The sequence below is a fragment of the Tamandua tetradactyla genome, chromosome 3 (assembly GCF_023851605.1).
Source record: "Tamandua tetradactyla isolate mTamTet1 chromosome 3, mTamTet1.pri, whole genome shotgun sequence".
In the NCBI taxonomy this organism is placed as follows: domain Eukaryota; kingdom Metazoa; phylum Chordata; class Mammalia; order Pilosa; family Myrmecophagidae; genus Tamandua; species Tamandua tetradactyla.
Genome location: NC_135329.1, coordinates 8,250,649 through 8,265,921, shown reverse-complemented (window position 1 = coordinate 8,265,921; position 15,273 = coordinate 8,250,649). Strand labels below are relative to the sequence as shown.

The following is a 15,273-nucleotide window of genomic DNA, read 5'->3' as shown; positions in this document are numbered from 1 at the left end:
AACAGAGAAAAAGAAGGACACTATATACTAATAAAAGGAAGAATTAAAGAAGAAGACATAACAATCATAAATATTTACACACCGAACCAGAATGCCCCAAAATACATGAGGAATACACTGCAAACACTGAAAAGGGAAATAGACACATGTACCATAATAGTTGGAGACTTCAATTCCCCACTCTCATCAATGGACAGAACATCTAGACAGAGGATCAATAAAGAAATAGAGAATCTGAATATTACTATAAATGAGCTAGACTTAACAGACATTTATAGGACATTACATCCCACAACAGCAGGATACACCTTTTTCTCAAGTGCTCATGGATCATTCTCAAGGTAGACCATATGCTGGGTCACAAAGCAAGTCTCAACAAATTTAAAAAGATTGAAATCATACACAACACTTTCTCGGATCATAAAGGAATGAAGTTGGAAATCAATAATAGGCAGAGTGCCAGAAAATTCACAAATACATGGAGGCTCAACAACACACTCTTAAACAACGAGTTGGTCAAAGAAGAAATTGCAAGAGAAATTAGTAAATACCTCGAGGTGAATGAAAATGAAAACACAACATATCAAAACTTATGGGACGCAGCAAAGGCAGTGCTAAGAGGGAAATTTATTGCCCTAAATGCCTATATCAGAAAAGAAGAAAAGGTAAAAATGCAGGAATTAACTGTCCACTTGGAAGAACTGGAGAAAGAACAGCAAACTAATCCCAAAGCAAGCAAAAGGAAAGAAATAACAAAGATTAGAGCAGAAATAAATGAAATTGAAAACAATAGAGAAAATCAATAAGACCAGAAGTTGGTTCTATGAGAAAATCAATAAGATTGATGGGCGCTTATCAAGATTGACAAAAAGAAGAAGAGAGAGGATGCAAACAAATAAAATCAGAAATGGAAGAGGAGACATAACTACTGACCTCACAGAAATAAAGGAGGTAATAACAGGATACTATGAACAACTTTACGCTAATAAATACAACAATTTAGATGAAATGGACGGGTTCCTGGAAAGACATGAACAACCAACTTTGACTCAAGAAGACACAGATGACCTCAACAAACCAATCACAAGTAAAGAAATTGAATTAGTCATTCAAAAGCTTCCTAAAAAGAAAAGTCCAGGACCAGATGGCTTCACATGTGAATTCTACCAAACGTTCCAGAAAGAATTAGTACCAATTCTCCTCAAACTCTTCAAAAAAATCGAAGCGGATGGAAAACTACCTAATTCATTCTACGAAGCCAACATCACCCTCATACCAAAACCAGGCAAAGATATTACAAAAAAAGAAAACTACAGACCAATCTCTCTAATGAATATAGATGCAAAAATCCTCAATAAAATTCTAGCAAATCGTATCCAACAACACATTAAAAGAATTATACATCATGACCAAGTAGGATTCATCCCAGGTATGCAAGGATGGTTCAACATAAGAAAATCAATTAATGTAATACACCATATCAACAAATCAAAGCAGAAAAATCACATGTTCATTTCAGTTGATGCAGAGAAGGCATTTGACGAGATTCAACATCCTTTCCTGTTGAAAACACTTCAAAAGATAGGAATACAAGGGAACTTCCTTAAAATGATAGAGGGAATATATGAAAAACCCACAGCTAATATCATCCTCAATGGGGAAAAATTGAAAACTTTCCCCCTAAGATCAGGAACAAGACAAGGATGTCCACTATCACCACTATTATTCAACATTGTGTTGGATGTTCTAGCCAGAGCAATTAGACAAGAAAAAGAAATACAAGGCATCAAAATTGGAAAGGAAGAAGTAAAACTATCACTGTTTGCAGACGATATGATACTATACGTCGAAAACCCGGAAAAATCCACAACAAAACTACTAGAGCTAATAAATGAGTACAGCAAAGTAGCAGGTTACAAGATCAACATTCAAAAATCTGTAGCATTTCTATACACTAGTAACGAATAAGCTGAGGGGGAAATCAAGAAACGAATCCCATTTACAATTGCAACTAAAAGAATAAAATACCTAGGAATAAATTTAACTAAAGAGACAAAAAACCTATATAAGGAAAACTACAAAAAACTGCTAAAAGAAATCACAGAAGACCTAAATAGATGGAAGGGCATACCGTGTTCATGGATTGGAAGACTAAATATGGTTAAGATGTCAATCCTACCTAAATTGATTTACAGATTCAATGCAGTACCAATCAAAATCCCAACAACATATTTTGCAGAAATAGAAAAACCAATAAGCAAATTTATCTGGAAGGACAGGGTGCCCCAAATTGCTAAAAACATCTTGAGGGAAAAAAACGAAGCTGGAGATCTCGTGCTGCCTGACTTTAAGGCATATTATGAAGCCACAGTGGTCAAAACAGCATGGTATTGGCATAAAGATAGATATATCGACCAATGGAATCGAATAGAGTGCTCAGATATAGACCCTCTCATCTATGGACATTTGATCTTTGATAAGGCAGTCAAGCCAAGTCACCTGGGACAGAACAGTCTCTTCAATAAATAGTGCCTAGAGAACTGGATATCCATATGCAAAAGAATGAAAGAAGACCCATATCTCGCACCGTATACAAAAGTTAACTCAAAATGGATCAAAGATCTAAACATTGGGTCTAAGACCATAAAACAGTTAGAGGAAAATGTTGGGAGATATCTTATGGATCTTACAACTGGAGGCGGTTTTATGGACCTTAAACCTAAAGCAAGAGCACTGAAGAAGGAAATAAATAAATGGGAGCTCCTCAAAATTAAACACTTTTGTGCATCAAAGAACTTCATCAAGAAAGTAGAAAGACAGCCTACACAATGGGAGACAATATTTGGAAATGACATATCAGATAAAGGTCTAGTATCCAGAATTTATAAAGAGATTGTTCAACTCAACAACAAAAAGACAGCCAACCCAATTACAAAATGGGAAAAAGACTTGAACAGACACCTCTCAGAAGAGGAAATACAAATGGCTAAAAGGCACATGAAGAGATGCTCAACTTCCCTGGCCATTAGAGAAATGCAAATCAAAACCACAATGAGATATCATCTCACACCCACCAGAATGGCCATTATCAACAAAACAGAAAATGACAAGTGCTGGAGAGGATGCGGAGAAAGAGGCACACTTATCCACTGTTGGTGGGAATGTCAAATGGTGCAACCACTGTGGAAGGCAGTTTGGCAGTTCCTCAAAAAGCTGAATATAGAATTGCCATACGACCCAGCAATACCATTGCTGGGTATCTACTCAAAGGACTTAAGGGCAAAGACAGAAACGGATATTTGCACACCAATGTTTATAGCAGCGTTATTTACAATTGCAAAGAGATGGAAACAGCCAAAATCTCCATCAACAGACGAGTGGCTAAACAAACTGTGGTATATACATACGATGGAACAGTATGCAGCTTTAAGACAGGATAAACTTATGAAGCATGTAATAACATGGATGGACCTAGAGAACATTATGCTGAGTGAGTCCAGCCAAAAACTAAAGGACAAATACTGTATGGTCCCACTGATGTGAACGGACATTCGAAAATAAACTTGGAATATGTCATTGGTAACAGAGCCCAGCAGGAGTTAGAAACAGGGTAAGATAATGGGTAATTGGAGCTGAAGGGATACAGACTGTGCAACAGGACTAGATACAAAAACTTAAAAATGGACAGCACAATAATACCTAATTGTAAAATAATTATGTTAAAACGCTGAATGAAGGTGCATCTGAGCTATAGGTTCTTTTTTTTTTTGTCTGTTTGGTTGTTTGTCTTTTTTTTTTATTATTATTACTTCTATTTTTTTCTCTATATTAACATTCTATATCTTTTTCTGTTGTGTTGCTAGTTCTTCTAAACCGATGCAAATGTACTAAGAAACGATGATCATGCATCTATGTGATGATGTTAAGAATTACTGATTGTATATGTAGAATGGTATGATTTCTAAATGTTGGGTTAATTTCTTTTTTTCTGTTAATTAATAAAAAAACAAACAAACAAAAAAAATGAATGGGCTAAAAAAAACCTGAATGAGGAAATCACAAAGGAAATTATGAAATATTTAGAGGCGAATGAATATTAAAATACAACCTACCACAACTTATGGGATGCAGCAAAGGCAGTGCTGTGAGGGAAATTTATAGCTCTAAATGTTTATGTTAAAAAAAGAAGAAAGACTTCAAATCAGAGTCCTCACCTCAAAACTGTAAGGATTGGAAAAAGAAGAGCAAACTAACCCCAAAGTGAGCAGAAGGAAGGAAATAACAACGATTAGAGCAGAGGTAAATGATATATAGAATTTAAAAAGTAGTAGAGAGACAGGCAGTCTCGTTGCTGTTGATTCAGGTGCTCAGCAAATGTCCCCTGACTTTTAGGCTGTGTTCTAGTTCTCTGGGGAACAGTTGGTGAGGTGTGGTCCTATTCCTTAGTATCAGAGATGGGCCCTTCAGACCATCCAGGATGATGTAAATTGCATTTAATTGTCATTGACTTTTTAGTTGCTCTTTTTAAAAAAATTGCAGGAGCATGTATACAACATAAACTTTCCCATCTCACCTACTCCCTCGCACACCATCCACTGGGATTAATCACACAATATTGTGATCCCTCACTACCATCTCCCCAAATAGAAACCCCACACCCCTATGCATCCACCAGCCCCCACCCCCTGAAAACCTGTACTCTAATTTCTTTCTCTGTGAGCTTCTGTATACTCCCGTATTTTCTTTGTAGTTACTGGGGAGCTTGAATTTTACATCCTATAGGTCACATCTCCATGGAAACAATAAAAAAGATTCCACCCCATAATACTGAATGAGAATTAAAGGACATGGCTTTCCTGGGGTACACAACAGATTCAAACTGGCATACCGTATTACTGCGGTCCTTGAACTGCTTCCTGGGGCTTTGAGAAAGGCATTCTGCCAGTTCTTGTTGGTTGTTCAAACCTTCTGTAGTGATGGACCCTGAGTCATCTCACTCCGCCACCTTGAATGGGAGGAACCTCCACTTTTAACAAATTCCCCAGGATGCTGATGGGCCTGGTTGAGAGACACTGACCTAGAAAATGGCAACTGTTCCAGTTTGCTAGCTTGGTTCAAGAAGGCCGATGAAGTTCAGGGTTTCTCTCTCAAGTGAGAAGGCACATGGCGAACACAGTCAGTGCTTCTCTCTCAGCTGGAAGGGCGCATGGTGAGCACGGCGTCATCTGCTAGCTTTCTCTCCAGGCTTCCTGTTTCATGAATTTCCCCAGGAAGCATTTTCCTTCTTCATCTCCAAAGGTCGCTGGCTGGTGGACTCTGCTTCTGATGGCTATGTCATTCTGCTCTGCTCTCTCTGAATCTCTCATTCTCCAAAATGTTTCCTCTTATAGGACTTTAGAAACTAATCAAGACCCACCCAAATGGGTGGAGACATGCCTCTACCTAATCCAGTTTAACAACCACTCTTGATTAAATCACATTTCCAGGGGGATGATCTGATTACAGTTTCAAACATACAGTATTGAATAGGGATTATTCTGCCTTTATGAAATGGGATTTAGATTAAAACATGGCTTTTCAGCAACTAAGGAATCATCATTGAGAGACTGAGTTAGAACTAGTGGCTGAAAAAAAAGATCTCTGGTGCCCCTGGGAATGCCGTGCGAGGACTGCTGAGCTCCCACAGGATGCAGCAAGGGAGAGCAGAAAGGGCGGTTGAGTCCCCGAGAAGGGAGCTATGACTCAGGACGTAGAAGGATGCAGAGAATGTGCAAAAAATTTTATCTCAAGATCTGAGTCATTTTCTCAAGTGAAAGATGGGGAGTCCTCGAATCCCACAGGGTTTGCTCTGTCCTGTGGGTACGTATGTGAGGGGATAAGGTTCTGGGGCTTTTGTGTAATCAGTGACCTTCTCTTCAGAATTCCACGTCAAGTTTGTGTGATGATGATATTTCTGGAATTCTTAAAATCTTCCTCCATCTCCAGATTATATATTCCGCTTCCCCTGGGCTGGTACATTTGTTTTCAAGTTCAGTCAAGGTCATCCCAGAAAGTTAGGAAATTTATGGCATAAATATTACTACCATCACTCAGAGTAAGGAAACATGAGCCGGATGCGTGGATTGTGCTGTCATACTGACTATTCTCATAGGTGCGTAGTTTATTGTTTTTGCTTCTCCTTCATTTTTCACATTAGGCATTCTTTGGAAAATGGTTTTAAATTTTCTTTGTTATCCAGAATCTGTTTTCTGACGTATAAAAGCTCCATGATTTCAGATGGTGTGAAAACCCAGAACTGTGTGCCCAGCTCGTTTTACTCTCCCTCTCAGGGGCCTTTGCAGACCTGCCTCCTCCCCCTCGGAACCAGCCTTTCCTCCTCTGTTCACCAGAAGCTTCTTCACCTCCATAGATCGGCAGGACCCAGACCGTGTCTGCCAGCCCTGAGAACTGCAGAGGGTGGGATTGACCACGGTTTAGAAAAGCATCTGAAGACGAACATTAAAGGGTTTAAATGGGATCCTTTAAGGAGAATTGGAACTATTTGGCCTGGAGAAAGAGAAGATACAAAATGCTATGACCAGCTCTTTTCTGCTTCTGCAGTGAAACGACTAGAGGAGAGGGGAGCTCGTGATTAGTTTGTGGTTCTTGGTCACCTGGGAATAAAGACACTTTTGAGAAACCACTGAAGGCAATAGACTTACCTCCTTGGAAAAGGGCAAAACATAATGTTTTTGCCCCTGGTTTTAGAGGTCCACCAATGCCCCCCAAAACCCAGTCCATGGACTGCAAGTGGATAATCCCTGGGTTCAAGTGGAACAGGTAGACAGGGGACTGCCTTGGTGGGGGCATGAGGTGTTCTTTGGGCTTCTTTCTCCTTCCATGGCCTTGCATGCAGCTAACTCTTGCTGCATGCCAGGCCCTGGGGCTACAACTGTAAGAGACATACGCTAACCTCTGGTGCTTATTGCATCTTTGTCGGGGAGACATGTACAGGGGCTTTGGTATATGGAGGGAAGGACCTGCCTTGGTGCTGTGAGGGTCTCATGGAAAAAGAGCATTGTGTTCTCTTGCTTTTGCACTAGTTTCTTTTCCATCCGGGATCCTCTTCCTTCTGATTTTTTCTTGGGTCAGTTTAAATGGTACTGCATAAGGGAAATCTTCCTAATCACCTGTGTCAGTCAGCTATTTCTACCTAATGCTGTGTAACAAACAACCTGAGACTCAACGGCTTATAATCACGCCCATTTCTCGCTCATGCATCTGTGGGTTGACTGGGGTTTGGCTGATCTAGGCTGGGCTCTGCTGGGTTTGGCTCCTAGCTGTAAGTTGGGTTCAGTTCTGTCATTCTGCTGTACCCGTGAGCTACTTGATGCATATTTTTCTTGTGGCGATGGTAAAAGCACAAGAGGAGAAGCCAATCTTGCAAGTGCATTTCAAAAATCTGTTCGTATCATATGTGCCAACATCCCTTTGGCCAAAGCAAGTTACATGGTCAGAGTCAGCAGGAGGGAAAAACACTTCACTTACTGTGATACTATGGCCAGGGTGTGGCTGTGTGATATTCTACAGGCGAGTGAAGAATTGTAGCTGATCATTTCCTTTGCCACCCTATCTAAAGCACCCACCTGGTCAATTTCTATCTATTTACTCTCTGCTGAGCACTGATATTATTGAATTATTTATTATTGTTTATTCTTTGGCTACTGTTACTAGAATCATGCTGAGAACAAGGAGTTTTCTGCCTTCTCCACTGCTAAGTGCACAGCGCCTTTCTGGGACAGGGTGGGCATTCACAAAGTAAATTCTTGGGTAAATGAATGAATAAATTTTTCCGTTAGGGGGATCATGCAGGGGCGTTGGAGCTGGATCTTGGAGTAGTAATAACAACTGCCATTCCCTGGGGGCCGTTCAGGAGCCAGGTGTGGTGCTAAGTGTTTGCTGGGGTGAAGACACAGCCTGGGGGCTCCCTCAGGTGGGGAGGGCAGGATGTTCCCGGTGGAGCTCAGAGCCCCAAAGAGCACATCTCCTTACAGGCTCACTGTGCTGGGGTGAGGGCGCCTGGTGGCCAATGGCCAGAGCTCAGGTAACAGAGGGACACTGAAGGCTGGTGGTCACGGTACCATGGTCCTCATCTCAGGGGCAGCCACCACGCCAGGGTCTGTGTGAGTTGTGCCCCCGGGGTTGTGCACTGCACAACCTGAGAAGCTGTTCAGGCTCGTGAAGGACCTTGGACAACAGGTCAAGGAGGTCCGATGCCTGTCCTACATGTCCTACAATGTAATGAACATTGGATGCCTTTTAGCAGAGACATGCACAAGAGATAAAATAAGTAGGAAGCTTCTCGAGGTCTGTCCTAGTTTGCTAGCTGCGGGAATGCAAAACACCGGAGACAGATTGGCTTTCAATAAAAGGGGATTTATTTAGTTAAGTTATAGTTCTTCAGAGTGAAGACAGCTAACTTTCAACAGAGGTTCTTTCTTACATGGGAAGGCACAGGACAATCTCTACTGGCCTTCTCTCCAGGCCTCTGGGTTCCAAAAACTTTCCCCAGGATGATTCCTTTCTGCATCTTCAAAAGCCTGGGCTGAGCTGCTGAGTGCTGAGATGAATATGAGATAGGCTGAGCTGCTTGGGCTGTGCTACGTTGAGCTCTCTCATTCAAGCACCAGCCTTTTAAATCAGACATCATTCATTGCAGAAGGCACGCCTCCTAGCCGGCTGCACATGTAATCAGCAACAGATGAGGTTCATATGCCATCAGCTCACGTCCACAGCAATAGAACTAGGCACCTTCACCTGGCCAAGTTGACACCTGATTCTAACTACCACAAGGTCCATTTCTTCTGAGGCATGTGGTGGGCACCTGACAAAGGCCCAGCTGGGAGGGGCATGTGAGCAGCACCCCTGAGCTCGAGCCCTCAGTGAGGTGTGTTTATAGGAGGACACACAACATCTCTTGAAAGGCAGAGCGATCCCCAGATTTGCTCAGGGCCCCACATGGTGTTGCCCACTGTCTAAGGCCTTATGCCTCTCCCGTCCACTGCCTAGGTGTTCCAGGTGCTAACTGGGTGCTGTGCCCCCCCGGGGAGCTCATCATCTACAAAGTGAGAATCACAAAACCTTGCCCCGCCTAACCCTGGTGACATGCAAATAAGATGATGAATTTGAAGCCTTCTGTAAAATTCCATTAAAGTCTTATGCTGCTGTATTAATAGGCACCCATTTGCCTTCTCCTGGAAGAAGAAGAGTCATTAAGAACTTCTTTTCTGCCGAGACCTGTGCTAGGTGGGGTCCCAGGTGACCACTCCTGCCTCCAGGGTTGCCAGGAGGGTGAGGAAGCAGGGGAGAGGCGTCCCGGGGCCACCGTGCTGGGCAGGGGCTCGTCTCGGCTGGGCCTACTCGGCTCCTGCACCCGCCCACCCCATGAAGACCCCCCCCCGCGCCCAGGGCCGTCAGCGAGGAGTGCAATCGAAGCCCCCATCCCCACGGAGCTTGCTTTCTAGCCAGGGACACCGACCCATCAATAAGCGAAAAAGAGAGCAGAGAATGTTAAATGCAGGTAATTCGCTGCAGGATCTTCAAACAGGAAAGTGTAGCGGGTGGGTGGGTGGGTCCGGGACGGAGGGGACATCCCAGCTGGGATGGAGCCACTGCAGGTGACCCCTCCGAGGGTCTGCAGAGAGCTGGGTTCTGGAGGTGGGGAGCCTCCCCCCACTGTCTGGTGGTCACGGCAGGCTCTGGGGTAGGAGCTGCCTTTGGAGCTAACTTCTCCCCTGCTCCTTCCAGCCCGACAGCTCCCTGGGGAGGTTTTCCAAAACATTTAAGTAAGTTTTAATGACGAGGGGCTCCAGTGCAGACTTGCCCCAGGTAGCGGGCACCTGAGGCCCCTGAGCATGGCCTCCAGCCAACCCTGACACCCAGGAGCAGTTGTCTCTCCCTCTGTTTCACCTGCCCAGTTCTGGAATGTTCTGGAATCCTCAGGCTAGCCTGAGCCTGTGGGAAGAGGTGACCCTCCTGCTTCCTGTGGGGTGGCTTCCCTCTCAGGGCCCTGCTTGGAGCAGCCCCTGCCCGCCGTGGGCCGATGGAAAATGTGCCTGTCGGGGAATTTTCTCACAGCTGCAGTTCTGGCCTGGAGTATCGTAAACACTCTTGGGCCCGCTTGGGTTAGACGCAGCCTTAGTCTGAATGTTTAGCCACTTGGGAGATTCATTTTATTCAACATTTTAAAATTGTCATGTTAAAAAAACAGTCTTTTCAAAATGAGTTATTTACAGAAGATAAGTTTAGATTTAGGAAAACATTTTAAAAATCTACAAATAAAGAGACCGCCTGGCTGGGCCCCTCTGTCAGCAGAGAGAGTCTCCGGCTGCAGGCGCCGGCTGGGGCAGCGGCTTCCCCCGACCCCTTGCGGTCTGTCGGTCTGTTGGGGAGGCCCCTTCTCCCGCTGGGAGGCTGCCTGTGGGCATCAGCTGCAGGAACCGCACCTGGAGGGGAGCCTTGATAATTGCAGGGGAGGGGGCAGAAGGGGGGGTGGGGGGGTGGCACCCCGCCCCCTGGAGGCCCCAGGTCTTTGGTGCAGCGGGCCCCACCCCCATCCCCATTGGCCGGGCCGTCATTGGGAACTCTCTCTGCACCCCCTGTCCACTCTGTCCCCCTCTGCCCTGCCCTAGCTGGGGGTCCGCCCAGGCGTGTCCAAGCCTCATCCCCATGTTTATCGTTCCTCATTGTTCATGGGGGTGGGGGGGTTGGGGGGGCACTAACAGAAGCGGAGGCGGCGAGGGCCGCGTTGGAAGGAGGGGGGCTGGAAGGCTGGGCCTCCTGGCGGCGGGTCAGAGGCTGGGGAGTCTGGGCGGGGGGCGCCCTGGGGGCCGGGTCCACGCGCATCGGTCCTGCCCACGGCCGTGGGCTCCCGGGCACCTGGTGACAGCAAGGCCCGAGATGGGCTCTGGGGACTCCGGGCTGGGGGTCAGTCGCTTCCAGAGAGCCGGGGAGGGGCGAAGCCCAGCGTGTGGGGGGGGCTGGGGGAAGGGGGTCCCCCGAGCTGCAGGGCCGGAGGCGGGAGGGGCGGCCCTGCCGCACTGTGCACCCACCCCGCGGCCCAGGCGCAGGGAGGCAGCCCTGACGGGCAGGGACAGTTCCCCAAGGCCGCCCCCTCCTGCGCTGGGGGTGGGAGCCCCGCAAAATCCCTCCAGGCAGGGGCGCCGGCTTGGAGAAGGCCGTTGTCATAGTGAACTGAGCGCGTTCCCGCTCATGTGCGCACCCCCCTCATCTGCAGCACCCATACTAGAGAAGCAACAATTACTGGTTTGTTTTGGGAAAATGAGAGGACGGTGGGGACCCCACAGCCCTGCCAGTCCTGTCACCCCCCGTCACCCTCCACCCCCCCAGCCATGGCTGTTCCTGCAAGCATGGGGGGGTGCCCTCTGCCAGGGAGATGCACTCTTACAAATATGAAGCCAGAAATTTATGAGTTTCAAGAGCTTAAAGATAATGACCCCATTATGTACGGAAGCTGCGGAAAACCATAGATGTCTCCACTTCCAATTAAAAACGTGTACAGTCCATGTGGAAGGGCTCTGTGGCTGCTGTCTTCATGACAGTTTCTGAGTTTTAGTTTTTAAAAAATGCCTGATATCCTTTCTGGAAAAAAGTGGGGTTACATGTATGTAAATTAGTAACCCAAGGCGTGCTTCTAGGGTGGGGATCTGAGCCACAGCATAGCAGGATCTGGGTGCCGGGAGGGGCCTTGTCCTCCAGTTTTGAGACCTTGCATAAGTCTGGAAACCCGAATTGGAATTCCGTCACTGCATTCACAGGTGGTCGTGAAGCTGAAATGAGGGGGTGCTGACAGGTGGGGGCCCGTAGCTGAGGGTGTCATGCTGCGCCCCTGAGGTGATGGTACATGCAGGGAAACTGAGGCCAAGAGAGAGGGTCCCGGTGCTGGCTGCGCTGAGCATCACCAGGGGCTCTTCGAGAGATTTGCTGTGCCCCCCCCCCCAGGGTGGAGCCCACTGTGCTGCTGTCCCCCCAGGGACCCCTGGGCGCGTGTGCCCACAGCCCCTTCCATCACCCATGCAGCAGTGTCTGGTCACCCCAGAACCTTCCTTCTGCAGAGTGAGCCTGGAGTTCCTTTGGGGTAGGGCAGAGGCGCCGTCCTGCTCAGCCACAGCCGATCTAGATGACTGGTGAGCTAAGAAACCCAAGGCCTGGGGCCCCCGAACAGTGTCTGGAAACAGTGAGCTCAGTGGGAGGCGCCTGGAGCCCCCTGCCTGGGCAGGCCCTTCAGGTCCTACATCCCCGGCCTCCTCGGAGCCGACGTGGACCAAGAAAGCGGGAAGAGGGTGGGGTGCCTCGACTGCACTGCTCAGGAGCCCACAGGTGTGGGGCTCGCTGGCCAGCCCAGGACTGTCCCTTTAGTCTGGCTGTGCCCGAGACAGCTTTGCAGGTCTCCTCAAATCCCATCCTTGGCCCTCAGAAGTGAAAAGGAGCAGACAGTGCTGGGACCTGTGAGGCCTTAGCTGTGAGTCCATCCACCCCTCAGTCCGTAAACGATGACACTGAAGGTCAGACAGGTTCCCTGGCTTGGAAGGTCCCAGGTAGCAAGTGGCAGAGCCAAAATCCAGGCCCCTCCTGAGTTTATTTTCTGTACCATACCACAGGTGAAGTGCAGATGTGGATTTTACTTTTAAATACACATAGTCCAACGACAGAAATGCTGTCCTGCATAGAGAGCCACCAGACATAAGCCAAACCTCAATCCCTCTTTGTAATCTTTGGTTGTGATCGGTTTGAAGCTTTCGTGCCATGTTTGCTTTCTGAATGACTGCGCATCAGGTCTGTTTTTTCGTAGACAGACACCCTGAGGACTGCTAACAGTAATTCCTGTACCAGCTGGGCGCTTACAGAGCCCATCCCTTCTGTCCCCTGAGGGGGCCTGGCTGGCAGGGCCTGAGGCGGGTTAAGGGGTGGGTGGAAAGGAGGGAGAGACAGGAATATTCCAGGGTGCAGAGCTCTCTCCTCAGCTTGTGACAGCTGAGACTGTTTGTGGCCAGAGGCAGGCCCCTGGCCCCTGGGTGGCCTTTGTGCAAAAGTGCGGCTGGGCATGTGGGGGGCCCAGATGCCTGGCTTCTGCTCTAAGTGCTGCTGCCCTCGTGGCCCCAGCACTCAATCCTGTGAGCCTGGACCCTCCTCCCACCCGGGCTCCTGTGTCTGGACCCTGCCTGGGCTCAGCGGGCCCAGCCTCGCCACTCGAAATTGGTGTGGTGGGCAGGGACTTCCAAGGCCACCCGTCCCTGCTGGAGGGTGGCACCTGGACTGCAGTTCCTGGCCCTGGGCGGGGCCCTGGCTGGGAGCCCCAGCGTGTGGCTTGTTTGATTTGCTTTGTCTGAACCGAGCAGAAGCTGGCAGCTCTTAGGTGTTTCCAGTTATCTAGATTAATTAGCCAGTTGTCCTGTCGGCTGATCCCATGAGTCAGTGGCCCGAGGCCAGCGCTGCTGATGACCAGAGGGGGGAAGGCCCCCTGCGGGAGGTGTGGGAGCTGATCCACGGGCGGTGCAGATGGGGGCCGCCTAGGCTCTTAGCGCGTTGTGGACGCTGCGGCCACTGAGGAGCTCGTGCCCCTGCCCGGTGACTTTACGTCCCGCCGGGTGCCACGTGCATGCACCCATTCGTTCATGGAGTCAGGGGTCGTTATCGGGTGCCCTCTGGGCTCAGTGCTGGGACCATTGTACTGGGGTCGGGGTGGGGGGGTGTGTTGCAGGGGAAAGAGGGGTCCTTAGTGGTTAGAATTGATCAGCCTGGAGGGGATGAGGTGCAACCAAGAGTTCTGGGAAGACGAGTGTCAGCACCAACCCCCCCACCCGCCCGCTGAACCATCCTGTTTAACAATCTAAACTGACCTCCCTGCGCCCTTCACTCACCCTCAATCTATACGGTGTCCCTGGACCAACTTTTCTCTCCCTAAAGCCGGAAAGTAAGAAATTCTTCTGCTTCCTTCCCCCTTCTCAACTGTACACTTGCCCTGGGAAACCAGCCCCCGCAGGGGAGGTGCCCGTCCTGCCCCCAGCAGGACCTGGGGAGCCAGGGCCAGGTGGAAGGGGGTACAGCTGCCTGCGGTGAGAAGGCTCATGGGCAGTGGTCTTAGAGACCTGGGGGGGATTAGTAGCTGGTCCGAGCTCCAAATGGGGTCCTGCCAGGGTCCAGGATCCAGGGTCCAAGCCGGCAGCTGCTGGAGCCAGAATCCGATGAGGTCTGATGGTCAGGCCCCAGCAGGAGGCAGGGGTTAGGGAGTGGACCCTGGGCAGCTGGGGGGCTGTAGGGGGCCTGGGATGGAGGCAGGGCAGAGGTGCCTGATGCCCAGGAAGCCCTCTGTGCCAGTGCAGGGTTACGGCTCAGGCCCCACACCCACTTCCCTTTGGGAGACCGGCCAGCCCCTCGCCAGGGGACATGTGGGGGTGGGGGTAGGGGTGGCGCGCAAGCCCCAGGGATCGGACCCAGCTGCATGCAGGAAGCATGACCGCCCATCAGCCCACATGCAGCACGGCACCCCAGAGCGCCTCCTAAGCATGGGTTCTGTATGGACACTGGGTGCACAAATGGATGAAACGGGTGACTGCAGGCAGCTGGGCGGGGGTAGGGGAGGGTAGGGGGGTGGGGGGGACACACGTGGGCCGCAGCTGCTGCCCCAGCCCCCAGGCTCTCGTGGGAGCCTGGCAGACCCCTCACGCCCTCCACCCATCCTTGGCGAGCGTGGCAGGGTCTGGCCCAGGGACCCACCTGTCCCACCCGCCCGGGCCTCCCTGGACCGCCTGCACACAGGGCTTTGGTTTTGGGGCCCCCGCCCTCTGTCCCCTTTCCGGACGCTGTGCCTTCACCACTGTCCTCTGTCTCCCCCGGGGTCCAGATCCTGGCCAACGTCTTCCTCTACCTGTGCGCCATCATCGTCGGTGTCATGTCCTATTACATGACGGACCGCAAGCACCGCAAAGCTTTCCTGGAGGCCCGCCAGTCCCTGGAGGTGAAGATGAACCTGGAGGAGCAGAGCCAGCAGCAGGTGAGCCTCGGGGCCCTCGGGCTCCTTGGGGGCGGCCCTGGGCCTGGGGCGGCTGGGACCCCGAGCTCAGTGCGGGGCTGGGGCCTGCGGAGGGAGATGCACGCTGGGCAGCAGGTGTGGCCCACCCCCCTGGCCAGGTGACCCCGCCCGCCCCCCGGGCTCCCGGCCCATGCGAGCCTCACCTGGGCCTCGGGAGCTTCCAGAGCCGCCGGACTCCCTCG

At 49.7% G+C, this 15,273-nt stretch overlaps 1 protein-coding gene across 3 annotated transcripts in view; it reads left to right on the top strand.

The window, feature by feature from the left end:
- The window catches only part of ADCY3 (adenylate cyclase 3), a 110,246-nt gene that overhangs the window by 38,561 nt on the left and 56,412 nt on the right, over nucleotides 1-15,273 (top strand). For all 3 annotated transcript variants that reach the window (XM_077152283.1, XM_077152282.1, XM_077152284.1), the window contains exon 2: nucleotides 14,903-15,052. In XM_077152283.1, coding sequence (XP_077008398.1) covers nucleotides 14,903-15,052 — 150 coding nt within the window. The remainder of the gene's footprint in view (nucleotides 1-14,902; nucleotides 15,053-15,273) is intronic.